Source organism: Aplysia californica, unplaced genomic scaffold, assembly GCF_000002075.1.
Source record: "Aplysia californica isolate F4 #8 unplaced genomic scaffold, AplCal3.0 scaffold00493, whole genome shotgun sequence".
Lineage (NCBI taxonomy): Eukaryota > Metazoa > Mollusca > Gastropoda > Aplysiida > Aplysiidae > Aplysia > Aplysia californica.
In genome coordinates this window covers 448996-465727 of record NW_004797763.1, presented here as the reverse complement: position 1 = coordinate 465727, position 16732 = coordinate 448996, and the positions used below count along the sequence as shown (strand labels likewise).

The 16732-nt window shown below is 39.5% G+C and overlaps 1 protein-coding gene across 1 annotated transcript; it reads left to right on the top strand.

Moving 5' to 3' along the window:
- Positions 1–198: 198 nt before the first annotated feature.
- LOC101860917 (alpha-N-acetylglucosaminidase) lies at positions 199–16033 on the top strand (the record flags this gene model as incomplete). Its single annotated transcript, XM_013086703.2, is given in 14 exon segments — positions 199–306; positions 2053–2146; positions 2915–3072; positions 3738–3922; positions 4772–4919; positions 6858–6928; positions 7462–7623; positions 9738–9803; positions 11087–11150; positions 11621–11691; positions 12601–12675; positions 13577–13661; positions 14594–14743; positions 15891–16033. Coding segments are annotated over 13 exon segments (1457 nt in total), but the record flags the coding sequence as incomplete, so codon positions are not given.
- Positions 16034–16732: the final 699 nt, after the last annotated feature.

Genomic DNA, 16732 nt, shown 5'->3' with positions numbered 1-16732 from the left:
GGGGGGGGAGGAGGAGTTTATACTTTTACCAAAACATGCACTCATTTATTGTGTTGCAAAGTGGGTCCTTCATACATGTAACTGATCAAAGAACGGCTCAGATAACAAAGTGGACTTAAGATCTTGAAGTTTACAATACCCAATGTTGTCGAAGATTACAGAGTACTCTGCAGTATTGAGTATACTGTATGCCTGATAGTGAGTGTCTTTTTTCCAGTATAAGAGAGAGGAGACAGAGGAAACACAAAGAGGAGTCTTTACTACATTTGGAGAACCTGTTTGTGTGACTTGACTACGTTCACGGAGGTTGGAGAAATGTGTTGATTATTCATGGATATTCATTGTATATTATAATTCTACAGCCTGCTTTAGTTTATCTTCGTTTTAATAATTATATTTACACTGCGGTTTGGTTTATCTTTTTTCTAAACTGTTTTATTTACAGATCGTATTTTAATTTATCTTCTTTCATCACTTTTCTCTTTGCAGCATTTTTTTATATACTGAACTTGCAATGTGGTTTAGTATATCTGTGTTCTTTAATATATCATTTACAGCATGTTTATATTTATCTTTAATCTTAATTGTTCTATTTTCAGTGTGTTCCTGTTTATCTCTGTTCTTAACTGTTCTATTTACATGCTGTTGTATTTTTTACTTTTATCTCTTTTCTAAACATTTCTATTTGCATTGTGTTTTTGTATATTTGCGTCGCATTGTCATTGTTTCAGCAATGCTTACCTACTAGTGATGAAAAAATAGCACAAATACACTTACTGTTCTGAAAGAGAAAGCTTATTTGATATGTATAGTGTCTACCTAGGTCTTTGGCTGGGAGCAGGGAGATGTATACATAACTTTTGGGGGGCAAATTTTAAAAGTTGATTTAAAACGCAGTTAAGTGGCGTCGGTGGCCTAGTGGCTAGGCTCTCGGACTCGCAACCGTACGGTCGTAGGTTCAAATCCCGTCAGGTACCCGACGTTGTGTCCTTGGGAAAGGCACTTAAGGTGGGAATGGGTACCCGCTAGGCCCACAGAGATAGCGAAGTGTGTAGGCTCTAGGTACCCGGCTATGACAGCGAAAGATCTTGTCAGTTTGTTAGTGTTTGAGCGCTTAATCGGCTGCTTGCACTGTATGCTTCCCGGGAAGCTGAGAATGTTTCGCAGTGTTCTATGGTCTGCTGGGTTAATAATATAATGTAAAGCGCATAGCGCCTGCTGTTGAGCGGGGATATGCGCTATACAAATGCTATTTATTATTCATTATTATAAGTAGTCTCTTAATGTAGCCAACCACAAACCAAGAATGTTATGGAATGTTCTAGATTCTCCTTGAATAATTAGAATATCATTGATTGTAAAGCACTTAGAGTTTGCTATTGAGCCGAGATAAGGGCTATACAAATTATATTTGTTATTGTCATTATTATAGTTGTTACGATCATTATTATTGATATTATTATTATTATTATTATTATTATTATTATTATTATTATTATTATTATTATTATTATTATTATTATTATTATTATTATTATTATTATTATTATTATCGTTATTATTGAAAGAGACGGTAGACCCCCAGCCATATCATACAATAGACGGAGGTCGTGGTATTACAATCCACTGATATCGTTTTTTCCCCTACTGATCATGGGATAATCATTTAGATCAATGTTATAATAAAATACAGCTGTGTTATTGTATAATATGTGAGATGTGCTGACAAAATGAGTTACTTCTAAAGATCCAAGAATGGAGATATCGGCTGAAAATCGACAGTGGGGTCAGATTTATAAATTTTCGATTGATGCCATTTTGTTCAAGTTGACTGCGTCTGTTACTATTCCATGCTCACAAATTGTACAAACTTCACCTACCAAGTTGATGTATCAATTTCCATAAGGCTGAAATCCGAGAAGTAACTCATTTTGTCAGCACACCTCACATATTTTTTATTCATACTTACATAATGGTTCTTTAATAACTTTGTTACTTTTTAAAAATTGCCCAGACAGTTTTTAAAACTATTTTTTGGTGGGGGTTTTTCAGAACTGAAAATCCGAAATGGCGAGTAGAGCAATGCTCTTACCTCTGGTATTTTTGGCTGTGCTAAGCACTGTGAAACTTACGGCGGCCGTACGTGGTACGTTGTTTGGCATAATCAACAAAAATTGTGTTCTTTTTTCATGGTTTGTTTTGTTTTTGATTTTTAAAATTTATTTAAACTATAATGTCCCATTGATTATTATAACAAGTACGTTATCAGAGAATGTACACTTGCATGGAGTTGCAAACCCTCTGTCAAACTCTCCGTCTCTCGCTTTCCCCGTATCACACCAACAATGGAAATGACAATTCTTTTTCTTTCATCTCTCAGGGAGAAATTGGTCGTTTACCTTGGCAGCAAATGCTACAAAAGTCAGGTGCTCTCGAGCACACACACAATAAGATATGGTATTAAACTCATTCATTACATGTTGACACCCCCTCCCGCTTTGTAAACGTTCTCTCCCTTCCTCCCTCTCTCTCTCTTTCTCTCTCTCTCTCTCTCTCTCTCTCTCTCTCTCTCTGTCTTTCTGTCTGTCTGTCTGTCTGTCTGTCTGTCTGTCTGTCTGTCTGTCTGTCTGTCTGTCAGATTGTCTCTCTCTCTCTCTCCCTCTCTCTCTCCCTCTCTCTCTCCCTCTCTCTCTCCCTCTCTCTCTCCCTCTCTCTCTCCCCCTCTCTCTCTCTCTCTCTCTCTCTCTCTCTCTCTCTCTCTCTCTCTCTCTCTCTCCCCTCTTTCTCTCTCTCTCTGTCCCTCTTTCATTCTTTCTTTCTCCCCCCCCCCAACATGACCTGCAAATCGTATGTGTTTGAAAGCCATCACCCCCTCTCCAAACCCCAACTCCACTATGTCCACTGTTGTGTCCAGATTTCCCTGAACTGAGCCACCTGAAGACCAAGACGTCCCCAGATGTCCAGAGAGAGGCGGCCAGAGGGGTCATCTCCAGGCTGGTCAAGGACAGAGCCGCGGACTTCGATGTGGACGTGAACCCAGACCTGGGACCCAAGGAGAGAGACACGTTCAGGGTACTTGATGAACATACTGTCTATATCGTACAAGGTCATACTATGCTCTACTGAAGATATTTTTTTACTTATTTGTGGACAGATCATGATAGTCTAGATTTCTAAGAGTATCCAAGCTGAGAAATGAATAAAGCCCACCTCTTAAATCATCTAACTTGTCTCTATGGAGCCACATCTAGATCTATTATCTATTTTTGGAGGCCGAATTTTGCTATTCAAAAGGCTTTGTAATATCTGCTTCGATCGACATGCGGTTTTCGCCAAAAGATTCTTTGAAATACTCTCCAGATCATGACGCCCTTCGTTTTTTTTCAGTTTTGAGACAATTTTGCTGCAAAAAGCAAAATTTCTTTATTTCGCCGATCGCTTTTGTATTCCGACGCTTTTGTCTCTATAATTTTAGAAAATCCGGAGCAGAAGTGATATTTTGCGAGGCACATTTGCTTTGAGAGTATAGATCTAGACATTCTAATTTTTTGCATCTCTCAAGATTTATTGCTTCATTCCAGTAGAGTGTAAATATAGTAGGCTAATGACTTTCAGTTGATGTTAACGCACCGATCATTCCTTTCATCGAAAGAGGACCCAGCTAGTAACACATACATTAAAAAGAATGAAAAGGAATGCTTAAGCTATTAGTATTGCAATATTTCTGTTGTGCACAGCTAAGTTCTACCAAGGATGGAAAAATCCTGATCGAGGGTACGACTGGCGTAGCGGTGTCAATGGGCTTATACTATTACATCAAATACTGGTGCAACGCTCAGAGGACATGGGCTGGACAACAGACGGAGCTACCACCAACTCTCCCGGTCATCGAAAAGCCAGTGGTCATTACAAGCAATGACAGGTGAGTTTACACTCAGCAGACTCTGAAACAGTCAGAAAATTCTCGGCTTCTCGGGAAGGCACAAAGTGCAAGCAGCCGATGAAGCGCCTAAATGCTAACCTGTCCCCGTCGTTTTATGTAAGGAAACTATTCTGAAATTATGCACAGTGAGCCCAAAAATGTTAAATTATGCGATTCTGTTAATTTCAACAAAGACAGATAAAGAAAAATATTCAGAAATTATGCAAAAAATTATCAAATTTTGCTAAATTATGCGGGGTGCATAAAACCACGGGGACAGGCTAACAAACTGACAAAATATTTCGCTTGGTGAAGTGAGAAAGCTTTGTTTTACCTACTTTTTGAGGCATCCGATATAGCATAAAATTCCCAACTCTACAACTGAGCAAGTGCCTCCTGCGTGGAACAGCAAATAGCCTAACTTTTACACCACAAGCATTGGTTTTACCCCTTCTAACTTATTTTGTCATTTCTGTTGGGCTGTATTGTTCTGGAGTGGCATTGTTTTGTTTTGTTATGATTTGTTGTGGGCGTGAGGTTTTTTTGTGTTGTTTTTCTTTATTAGTTATTTATTTATTTACTTATTTATTTTATTTTAAAATTAGTTTTTCTTTTTTTTGGTGGGGGTGGGTGTGGTGGGATGGGGGTTCATTTGTCTGTTTTTATTTCTTTGCTTGTTTGTTTTGTTCTTTTGTTCTGTTTTGTTTTTGTCACTTTTGGGGGGCTTGGGGGGGGGGGGAGTAGGGGATGGTGGAGGGTAAGAGAGGAGTGAGTGTACTTCAAGGCTGAGACAGCAGTGGCATACCTTTGTGAGCATAGTATAGACTACTAATTCTACCACCTCCCTAGGTTCCGCTACTACAAGAACGTATGCACTGAGAGCTACAGCTTTGCCTTCTGGCAGTGGGACAGGTGGGAGCAGGAGATCGACTGGATGGCTCTGCACGGGATCAACATGCCACTCGCCTTTGCTGGACAGGAGGCTATCTTCCAAAGGGTCAGTATGCTTTACTATAATGTACTTGAATTTAGCTTAGTTCTTCTTCTTCTTCTTCTTCTTCTTCTTCTTCTTCTTCTTCTTCTTCTTCTTCTATCCCGTTGTTGGGGCAACCGTTGGGGCACCACTGCATTGGAAAACCAGCTCTCGCTATCTATTTTTGTCTATTGTCACCCATCGTCTTTCCTGTCCCCTCTGTAATGTTGTCCTCCCATCTCCTTCTCTGCCTTCCTCTCTTTCTCTTTCCTTGTACGGTTTCTTGCAGGATTGTTTTGGCAAGTCCTGTGGATCTTGTGACATGCCCATACCATTTTAGTTTTCGTCTCTTCACTGTGGTCAGTAGATCTTCATATTGCCCCACTACGTTGGTGATTCTCTTTCGTACTTCAGCATTTGAAACGTGGTCTTTGTACGAGATGTCAAGGAGTCTGCGGTAACATCTCATCTATGTGGTCTGAATCTTTTTCTCTAATTCTGCTGTTAGTGTCCACGACACGCAGGCGTATAAAAATATTGAGATGACCAGTGAGCGCATCAGTCTAATGTTTTTAGCTGTGCGTGATGTTTCTGTCCCTCCAAATAGGCTTCAGTTTTGACAGCGCAGCTGTTGTTTGCGCGATTCTCGAGAGAATTTCTGGTCTTGAGCCTTCATCTGAGACGATAGATCCGAAGTATTTGAAGCTGTTGACGGTCTCAAGTTTCTCGCCCCTGACTTTGATGTTCGCATTGATGCCATTGGTGTTATTGGTCATTAGCTTGGTTTTCTCGGCACCGAACTTAGTTCACATATTTTCAAAAAAGAAAGGAAAAATAGAAATCATGCCAATAAAGCTTGACTTTAAAAAAAATGTACCAACAGTTTCGACTTAAGATCTAAGAATTCTTATATTCTTATCGAGTTATTCGGTCTTTGTGCTGATTCGTTGTGTCCCCCTTGACCAGGATTGAAGCCCGCCTCCTAATATCTAAATTGCGTCAACGGCTGGATAAAACATTTACTTTAGAAAGCCTCAACTTTATCTCCTCTGTCTTTCGTCTTAGTGTTATTAAATTTTCTTTAAAGATTTTTGAGACATGATGAAAAAACTCGTTAACCCCTGTAGTCCATGGGCAGACACTGTCTTGGACTAGTCTGTAAGATTTTAAAGCAGCTTTAACAGCGACAGGATTTACTATGTTGACTTGGGGAGTTTTTAACTTCCTCGTAGAATACCTAGCTGAAGAGGGAGGGGGGGGGGGGGCAGACTATTTTGGAAAGACAAGAAATGGTACGAGTTGACAGATATTTGAACCCCCGAGTTTATACCAAACTGAGTTTCCGAGACGGCTGGATAAAACATTTACTTTAGAAAGCCTCAACTTTATCTCCTCTGTCTTTCGTCTTAGTGTTATTAAATTTTCTTTAAAGATTTTTTTTCATCCAGCCGTTGACACAATTTTCTATACTATTGATACTTCCAAGTGATCTTCATGTTTTTCATTATCTTTCCAATTTTCCTACATGGCACCGAGACCTAGACTTAACCATAGAAAGAAGAAAACATCTGTGTTTGAGATACGTGATACCATAGAACGGCCAGAATTAACTGGAAAAGCAAAAAGGTCACAGAATGAGGTTCGCCAGATCCTCCACACAAGACAAATTTTATTAATGAAATGAAAAGTAGAAACATACAATACTTTGGTCAAATGAAACGCCACCACACAAATAAGGGGAAAATACTCGAAGGCAAGATCTAGTACAAAAGGTCTAAGGAGGAACAAATTAACAATGGGGACTGATAACATCAAGGCATGGACTGGCCTAGGTATGACAGAGTGTATGACGGCAGGCAGTGACCGTGAACAAAGGCTGGTCTGTGTACGTCAGCCTCTGTACCAGAGATGGCACCTCCAAGTCTCTAGATATATCCGTTTTCTGTTCTATTATACTTCCAGGTGTACTTCCAGCTGGGATTCAACCAAACGGACCTCGATGAACATTTTGGAGGACCGGCGTTCTTAGCATGGTAGGTTTTCATTTTGCCCCCCCCCCCCACCACCCACCCATCCTCTATGTCTCTTTAGCTCATTAGATAAGTTCCTAATTTTAGATGCCTCTTTCAATGCTCTCCAAAATCAAATCATTCTGATATTATTTTTTTAAATGTTGGAGTAGGTGGGATATTAAATGCAAGCTCTTTTCATTTATTACTTAATTTATTTATTTTTGGTTAACGTTTCAAATGATTTTTCTTTAGGTGAGGGGGATTATTAACAGAATTAATATTTATATTTCAATGCTGTTATCAAGCAATAGTTTCCTGCTAGTTCAACGAAAGGAATTGATCTAATGATGGTGTGATTAGATATTAAAGATAAATAAAGCACACATGTCTCTATTGAAAAAACTGGTATTGAAATTATCCTCCCACCCCCCACCCCACCCTTACACACCCCCCTCCACACACACACACACACACACAAACACACGCACGCGCACACACACACACACAAACACACACACACACACACACATACACACTCACACACCTTTTCCCAGGGCTCGAATGGGAAACATGCGTGGCTGGGGTGGCCCGTTACCTCAAGCGTGGATCACTAGTCAGCTGATCCTTCAGCACCAGATCATGAGGCGCATGTTTGACCTCGGCATGACCCCTGTGTTGGGCGGGTTCGCCGGACATGTTCCAGCCGCCATTACTCGGTAAACCAATTTTTTTAAAAAGTTTTTAACCCTTTTTCTAGCAGAACTGCTCTTCAACGCAACCAAACAGCTTAAGACAATGTCAGGCCTGGCAGTATAGGGGTTAAATTTTGGTGTTTTACTCCCTCATCGACACAATTTGGGTCATTTAGGAGGCTGTCGTCCAACCTTGCATGTCGGGCTCAACTGAGACTGAGAGGGATACAACATCCTGGAAAAAAGACTGAGATACTCGACAAATATTTGCGCCATTTGGGAATCAAACTTGGGTGTCCTGCGTGCGACAGCGAAGCGTCGTACCACCTCTCATCGAATATCTCCATTTTCTGCTGGGACGTTGATGCCCCCCCCCCCCCCACCCCCACCATCCGATCAGCCCGCACGGCCATGGTAGGCAGAGATTTAAAAAAAAAAAACACCCCCGAAATGATGTGAATGTGACGCATCGTGGTGAAATCAGGCGCTCGTAAAAAGAAAACAATCTAATAAACCGGCATTTTTTCTGAGCGTTGGGCAACTTTTACAGATAATTCTTATAAATAATATTCATTGCCACTTTTCACTAGTATGCCCCAGCATGCGAACTTTGATTTGAAAGTTCTTTTGGCACTGAAAACTACTCATTAAATTATTTGGTAGGAAAAGGGTTATGTTGACTTAATTAAACTATGACATCTTTCATATTGCAGAGTTTTTAGTTGCTTTTTGTCTGTAGCATGTTGGATGGCCTGGCTGGGTGGAATGTTGTATGTTTTCAGGGTATCCTTCACACCTTCGATCCAGGTCTTCCTTGGTCGCCCTCTTGCCTTGTACCATAATATTGTTTGTAACATATTTTACTGGCAAGCTGTCAGATGTCCAAACGACCTGATTGTTTGCCTCTGGGTGTGTAATGTGTTGTTTCCATCATTTCTTTGATCCTGTTGTTTCTGATCATGCCCCGTCTAGTGTTGTTGACGGCTCTCCTTAGACATTTAATCTCGCAGGTGGTTATCTTATGCTCTAGACTTTTGGTCAATTCTCAGGCTCGTCAGTGAACGAGTTAAAATCGGTAAGTACCGTAAAGTAGTAGAAATCCACCCCCCTTTTAAAAAATCATCTAAAACTCTGAGCCACCCCCCCCCCCCCCCCACCCCAAACCCTTGCTCTCTGGCTGTGCCTTGTGTACTGAGCCTTATATCGCTGATAACAGACAATATGGTAGATACTATGCAACGAGTGCTGTGATGTTAATATGACAATTCATCTAAAGTTAAGACTTGTTTATCGATAAAGGTCTCGCTCGAGCATAGATAACCATGTCTTTTCATCACATAAAGTATCCTATTAGTGATAGTATTACCACATTACAAGTCTTTATCTATGTTTTATACAATCCAAGCAGAACTGTGGAGTTATACGTCTGATTGCGGGTTCGCAAAAGGGTAAAAGGGTTAAGGGGGGGGGGGGGTCAAGGCTCATTTTGGTTCGACGTTGCGTCCTTGACAAAGATACTTGACACGAGTTTTTCCATTTGGCTCTTTCCTATCGGAGACAGACGTTGCATTTGGAGGTCTTGCCCCTTAAATAGATTTACAGTGTTGCAAAGGCCTTTTAACTTATACACCTTCGCACATTTTACGAACAGAACTAAAACAAACCAGAGCAGACACAAGCAGCAAATGCAAAAGCCTGGCAACTACAAGAAGACTGCTCTTTCAGCAGGATTGGATTTTCCATAATTTGACAGCTACTATTACGCCTCATTTGAGTACATAATGCTTTTAGCTTTGGTCACCTTCATGAAGCAAAGCTTCATAGAGGCGAAAATATCAGTATCCAGTTGTTGTTGTTGTTGTTCCTTTAAATTCCTTTTGAGAACCAACAGGAGTGTAACATAAAGCAAATTACCGAAACAACGACATTGGAACCTGCTTTAACGAACACCTGTCCAAGACAACCACCTGTAGAAAGGACCACTTCCTACTTCCACCTTGCGTTTTTATTTTCATAATTACAATGATGACACTGTCCAAGATATCCACCTGTCTAAGACAACCACCTTTTTCTTTAGACTAAAAAGGCCGTATCGGACAATTTTGACAGTACAATTATATATTGGTCTCTCATTTCAGACTGTACCCCCATGCAAACGTCACTCGCCTCGGTTTGTGGGCGGGGTTCAACTCCACATACTCAGGGTGAGTCTCCCAAAATACTTCATCAAAACACACTTTTTTCTTCTTTTTTAGTATAGGGTAGTTTTGCTTTGCTCCCATCTACACAATTTAGATGATTTTGGAGCCAACTTCGCATCGTTCCTGTCTGGACTAACCCGAGCAGAAAGGAACATAAAATCCCAGGAGAAAGACTGAAATACTGGATACAACTTTCCTCTCGATTTAAGAATCAAACTCGGGTCTCCTTCGTTCGACAACTAAGTACCTAAGTGCTACACCACAGCTTCCGGTCTCAAACACCCTGTCTGCCCGTACTGTTGTATCTGCATAAAAGTCTCCTGTTTGTTTTAGTAGAGATTTTACGGCGCTCCCAACTGCATAAAAGTCTCCTTTGTCTTTGTCGGCCTGCAATGACCGATAGAATTGATCGTGATTTTTTACTCACCCTCCTCCCTTGCGAAATGATAAATAAGTAAATCAATCAACCAATCAATCAATCAATCAATCAATCAATCAGTCAGTGAATCAATCAGTGAATCAATCAGTGAATCAATGAAATTAAAATAAATAAATGAAAAAATAAATAGATAACAGCAATTGAACATACAATAGGAAATAAACATATAAATGATATGTGAAAACAAACAAACAAATATATAAAATTATAAAAACAAAGACGAAAAACCAACATAGTTTAGATCAATTAGGAGGCATTCCGCGTCAGTCCTGCTGCAAAATACTCGCTTGAGTGCTGTGCTCATTAACCCTATCCTTACCCCTTCTATTGCTGCTTTAACTGCGTACTCCTCGGAGCGCCAAATCAAGGTGTCACACTTTATCTACACATTTTGTTGGAAAAATGGATCCGCCAGTTATACAGAAATGTTGATGTCCTTCCGGTCATGAACCTTCGCTAACTGAAAGCTCCTGAAGTAGGACTTCTTCAACGTATACCAAATGACTCTTACTCTCTCCCTGTACCTTCAGGTACACAAGGAAGAGAGCAGTCGACGACACGCATATCAAAGTCTTTAATTTTAGTAGGGGCTTTTACGGCGCTCGCAACTGCATAAGGTCATATGAGCACTTATCTGTCCCTCGTCGCTTGCTTTTGCTTTGACACATCTACGTCTTTAGTGATTGTCTCATCTCGGATTATATTCTTATAGCTGTCAATTGATCTACCTCTTTTTCTTTTTCCATTTGGTCCTAGCCCTAGAAGTGACCCTAACATTCCACATAGTATTATTTACTTTTTTTCTTGTTCGTTTAGTCTTGGAGATTCATTATTCTTTGTTTTCCAGGACATACTTGTTGGACTTTGAGGATCCTTTGTTCAAGAAAATCGGAGGTCTCTTCATTAAGGAGGTATAGTGGACTTCAATTATATGCTAGACCTATAGCTCATAACATGACTGAAATCGTTTATTATACTCATAGGAAAAAGATAGCAACGATCAGAGCAAATTCGAAAAAAGAAAATCTAGCTACTTTTTGCTGAACTTAGAAAGTTGGATCCCAACTGGTTTGCAAAAGTTTGGTTCGCCGAGATTGAGAAAGGTTTTGATACTTGTGTATTTCTATAGTTTTTGAAAAAAAATAATTCTTTTTTATTCGATACCAAAACATGAACTCTGCAGGATTCAAGTTATGTCTTGCACAGCGATAGATTCAGCTTAGACTTTGTCGTCCTTGTTGTTGCTGCTTAACCTCAGAAGGGTGAATAGTCTGGAATCGTGGGTGTAATTTACTTGACAGGGTAGATCTAATTTTCTGCCCTATTTCTGTTCTGTTTGAGGGATAGTTCACTCCCATTTCTTGGTCTGTTTGCGTTTCAGACAATCAATGAGTTCGGTACAGCTCACCTCTACAACGCAGACACATTCAATGAGATGACACCAGCTTCAAAGTAAGATTTGCTCCTCGGACTAATTTATCTTCGTAGTTGAAAGACTCGTTTTGCTGTTCCTCGTCTTCCTTTCATTTTCATTTGTCACCATGTTTGCCTTCCACACCCTTTGAGCTTGTCTTTTTTTCTGAGATTTTGACTTATGGCAAACATTCAGTTTTACTACTCCGTCCCTTATCTAAATTTTGATAATTTAAGAGACTGGCTGCCTTCAGGGTCAAGTCAGTGTAAGCAAAATAAGGTATAACAAACGGAAAGACACACATACTCGAACACACGAATTTCCCCTAAGAGTTATAAACTCACATCTTCTGCCTTTTAAGCCGGAGAGCTTAACCAGCCCAGCATGTACGACTGTTTATTTAACTGAAAAGAATGAAACAAGCAAACACACAAAAAGGAAAGACGTGACATTAAAATCGGAGAAAGTAACTAACCTTGTAGCATTTAGTCTGACCTTGACATATGTAGTCTGACCTTGACACATGTAATATGACCTTGACAAACGTAGTGTGACGTTAACACTTCTAGTAAGACTTTGGCACCTGTTGCCTGATCATCGTAAAATTTAGTCTGACCTTGACAAAAAGATAGTTTGACCTTGAGACTTGATGTACTATTTGTAGTCATCATTGCTCTTAATACATATTTAATATTCTAACCTTGGCACACCTAATCTGACCTTGACATATATAATCTGATCTCGGCACATCAAATTTGATCTTGATATATCTAGTCCTTCATTGTCTGACCTAGTGCGAACATTTGAGCATCTCTCAGTTTCACCAGAAGTATACGAGCAGCATGTATCTCACCTTACGTCTCCAGTTACGCTATCACTCTACACCACCACCATTGCTTTGACCAAATGTACCTCTATGACTCAGAACGTACTCAAAAATGTTTCAGCTCTTCAGAATACTTGTCGAGGGCAGGACGTGCTGTGTTCCAGGGTATGCTAGCTGGAGACGAGAAGGCCGTCTGGTGAGTGTCTAGCTGATGTGGGTGGAAATAGTAAGATGTATCCCATGATGCGTCACAAATTTCCCTAAAACTCCGTTCCTGGTTTAAATCTTTCAGAACGCAAGGAATTCCTTCAAACGGTTATAACTCAGTCAAATATGGATAGATTTGTTGTGAGCACTCAATCCATTCGGAACTGGACAGAAAATTACAATGTGGGTGAAAATAGGCTGGACGTGTAGCACTGGATCAAATGTAGATCTTGGGGTTTATGAAATCTGTGCGCCCAGTAGCAAATCGGGGCTCGAAGAGTTAACCTTTATCCAGAAAAATATATACTGAACTAAGCAGAAAGGAAAAATTCAAGGTATAAATTACATATATAATTTGATTATAGATGAGATGGATACTCTGTTTTGGGGAATATTGTTATGATAAGAAACAACAGAGCGATGTCTACTCCAGCTAAATTGGCGTGCTGTATACTTAGAGTTAATAATTAAGTATCACAACTCGGTGGAATCAGGCGCTCTTCAGACAGTCAGTATTATATGGAGTGATTTGTACAATCTTAATACTGGTTCATTGGTCTTTCTTCAAATGATAAAAATACTCATTTGTGAAGAAAAGAAATCGAGATATTTGCGATTGAAGGAGATGGGGGAGTTTGAAGAATTTTAAGACTTGGGAGTCCTTTGAATTTGCATTTGTTATCCCTCTGATCAACGTTTTATTTATTAAAATGTGTTTCAACTGGACATAAAAGGTATTGAACCACCCTCACCCCCTTTTTTTTAAATCAATAAATTAGAAATAATGTCAACATGCGGAAAAAAATGTTGGTGTCCTCTATTTCATTACTTTGACGAGCCTCTGATTTCACCCTAATGCCACACATTATAGTCTTTTGACCAATCCACAGGGTTATGCAGGGCTGGTTATTCCTAGATTCGTCAGGTTTTTGGGGACCTGAGCAGGCCAAAGCCCTGGTCACTTCTGTTCCTCAGGTAAGTTGCAGACGCTTCACACACACCCCCCCCCCTTTCCCTCCAATAAAATAAATTAAAAATCGTCAACACAGTTTAGATCACTTAGATACTTACTTAGATAGCGGCCTATCTTGACCTTCTCTGTCAGTTCCAGATTTGGGTGATAGAGATGATACGATGCCCCGACAGAGAGACTGAGGTATCGACACCTAAAGAGAACTCATGTCTTCTGTGTGCAACTGCAATGCGCCTAATACCCAGTGCCCGTCAGCACGATCGGTTCGTTTCGGTTCGGGTTGCTCGCCAGATTGATGTGGAAAGCGGATATCGTGGCGCAAACCGATCGCCCGACTCGTTGCCTCAAAAAGAAATGTGTTTGTTTTCAGGCGACGAGTCGGGCGGTCGGTTGGCGATCGGTTTGTATTAGAGATCCGATCCCCTAATGGGCACTCCGTATAACCGCTACATCACAGACGCCAGTATCCCCCCCCCCCTTTCCTCCCTCAATAAGGTCTGCGATGTAATCAGTACCAGGATAAACAAAAGGTAGCTCATTCTACTGAACAATGTATGGCAAAACTTTCTGAGTTGTGGATGTCTTGTGGTTGTCTTTAAAAACTTATTGAAATGGTTTAAGGAAGTCTATTTATATTAAAAAGACAAACCAACAAAACAATCAAAAGCAAAGCAACCAAAATATGTCCCCATGGATCCGATAATAAAGCACGACGTACGGATATGGTTAAACCAACGTTTCATTCATACTGGTCTTTTCAACTAACATCAAACCTTTCAAATACAGATGCACCTCTAATCTGACAAAAGGACACATACACCAAAAAACAACCCCAAACACTCTGGCGACTCATCACACTTTTTGTTGAAAAAAAAAGAATCAAACTAGTTGGTAAAGAAAGTTAACAAGAATTAAATAAAAATTCTGTCTACAGGGTCGAATGATCATCTTGGATCTAGCCACGGACCTTATCCCAGCCTACCCAAACTTTGACTCTTTCTACGGCCAGCCCTTCATCTGGTGCATGATTCACAACTTTGGCGGCACCTCGGAGCTCTACGGGACTGTGGATGTCTACAACACGGTTGCTGATTGCTTTCTTTCTTTATTACTTTCCTTCTATATTGTTATCTTTTTCTGTCCTTCTTTGTCGTTATCTTTCTATCATTCTGTATCTTCCCGTTCCTCTTTGTCTTATTTAACCAAAAAAGAAAAAAAAATAACTTTTTTAAAAATGTAGGTGTTATACACCCCAATAGAACATTCTTTCTTTCTGTCTTTCTGTCTTTCTGTCTTTCTTTCTTTCTTTTTTTCTTTCTTTCTTTCTTTCTTTCTTTCTTTCTTTCTTTCTTTCTTTCTTGACCTCTTTGTTGTAATCTTTCTACCATTTTGCATCTTACCGTTTCTTTTTGTCTTAGTGAAGCAGTAAAAACAATAACTTGTTTAATGCTTGTGTTTTACACCCCACTAGACTATTTTTTCTTTCTTTATCTCTCTCTTTCTATTTTTCTTTCTTTCTTTATCTCTTTTTTTCTATCTTTCTTCCTTTCTTTCTTTCTTTCTTTGTCGTTATCTTTCTACCTTTCTGCATCTTACCGTTTCTTTTTGTCTTATTGAAGCAGTAAAAGCAATAACTTGTTTATTGCATGTGTTTTACACCCCTATAGACTATTCTTTCTTTCTTTCTCTCTCTGTCTTTCTCTTTCTATCTTTCTATCTTTCGTTTTTTCTTTCTTTTCTTCTTTGTCTTTATCTTCCTACTGTTCTGCATCTTTCTGTATCTTTTTATCTTATTGAAATAGAAAAAAAATCACTTTTTAATATAAGTCTTTTACACACCCCTATTGACTATTTAGGCACTTTTTAGAGTGTAGGCTTCCTCCCTGCCAGTCACTGTCAGGACCAACTCCTTCTCTTCTTCTTCTTCTTCTTCTTTTTCTTCTTCTTCTTCTTCTTCTTCTTCTTCTTCTTCTTCTTCTTCTTCTTCTTTAAATGGAATATCCTAGTGTCCCAGATTTGATAAAGTTGGATTCAAAGATTCACACTCTCATAGCTACAAATGTGTTCATATTTTACTTGATTGGTATGTCGTGTCAAACTAGTGGAAATGCAGGCCAGACTGCCAGGAGTCTTTGACATAGTGTACACGGCTTCTGTGTAAATAATAATATGTAGTGTATTACTCAGTTGTGGCAAAAAAGTGGAGTTAGAACCCTTACATTCTTTTCCAGCAACCGTTCAAAGGCCGCACTTTCCCCAACTCCAGTATGATCGGCATCGGGATCACCCCGGAGGGAATCAACCAGAACGAGGTCGTGTATGAGTTTATGATGGAGAACACCTGGAGGACAGAGCCTAGAGATATATCCAAGTGGTCAGTTATTTTTCTTTTCAAAAATAGTGTTTTCCAGTTAAACTCAATGTTTTCTGATCAATCGCAATGTTTCCGCTTAACAATTGTCATAATATTGTTTTTATTTCAACATTTTTTCAACATTTCACAAATTCAACATTTTCCGGTCAAATAAAATGTATTTTCTTTTCTTTCACACAATGTTTTCTGATTTTAAAAAATGTATTCCGGTCAAATATAAAGCTTTTTGGCCAAACACAGTGTTTTTCAAAACTAATGTTTTCCAATTAAGTTCAGTGTTTTCTGATCAAAAGCCATGTATATTTTTTTAATCAAACAGTGTATTCTGGTTAAATTAAATGATTTTCGGTCAAACAGTGTCTTTCAAAAATAACGTTTTCCAATAATCAAACCCAGTGCTTTCTGAGCAAACACAATATTTTTTTTTAGCAAATATTGTATTGCGGTCAAATTTAATGTTATTCGGCAAAATACAACTTTAAAAAAAAGTTTTCCAGTTTAACTCAATGTTTTCTGATGAAACCAGGGGCGAAGGCTGACTTGTTTGACAGGGTAATCAAAGTGAAATGGAACCAGATAGGGCCTGGAGATATCACACTCACACAAGTCACAAGAATCTTACTGGCACTGGAGGCGGCAACTCTGAGTTGTGAATGAAAACAAATCCTGAATTCATGTTGTATGCTTGTTCAGCCGCTA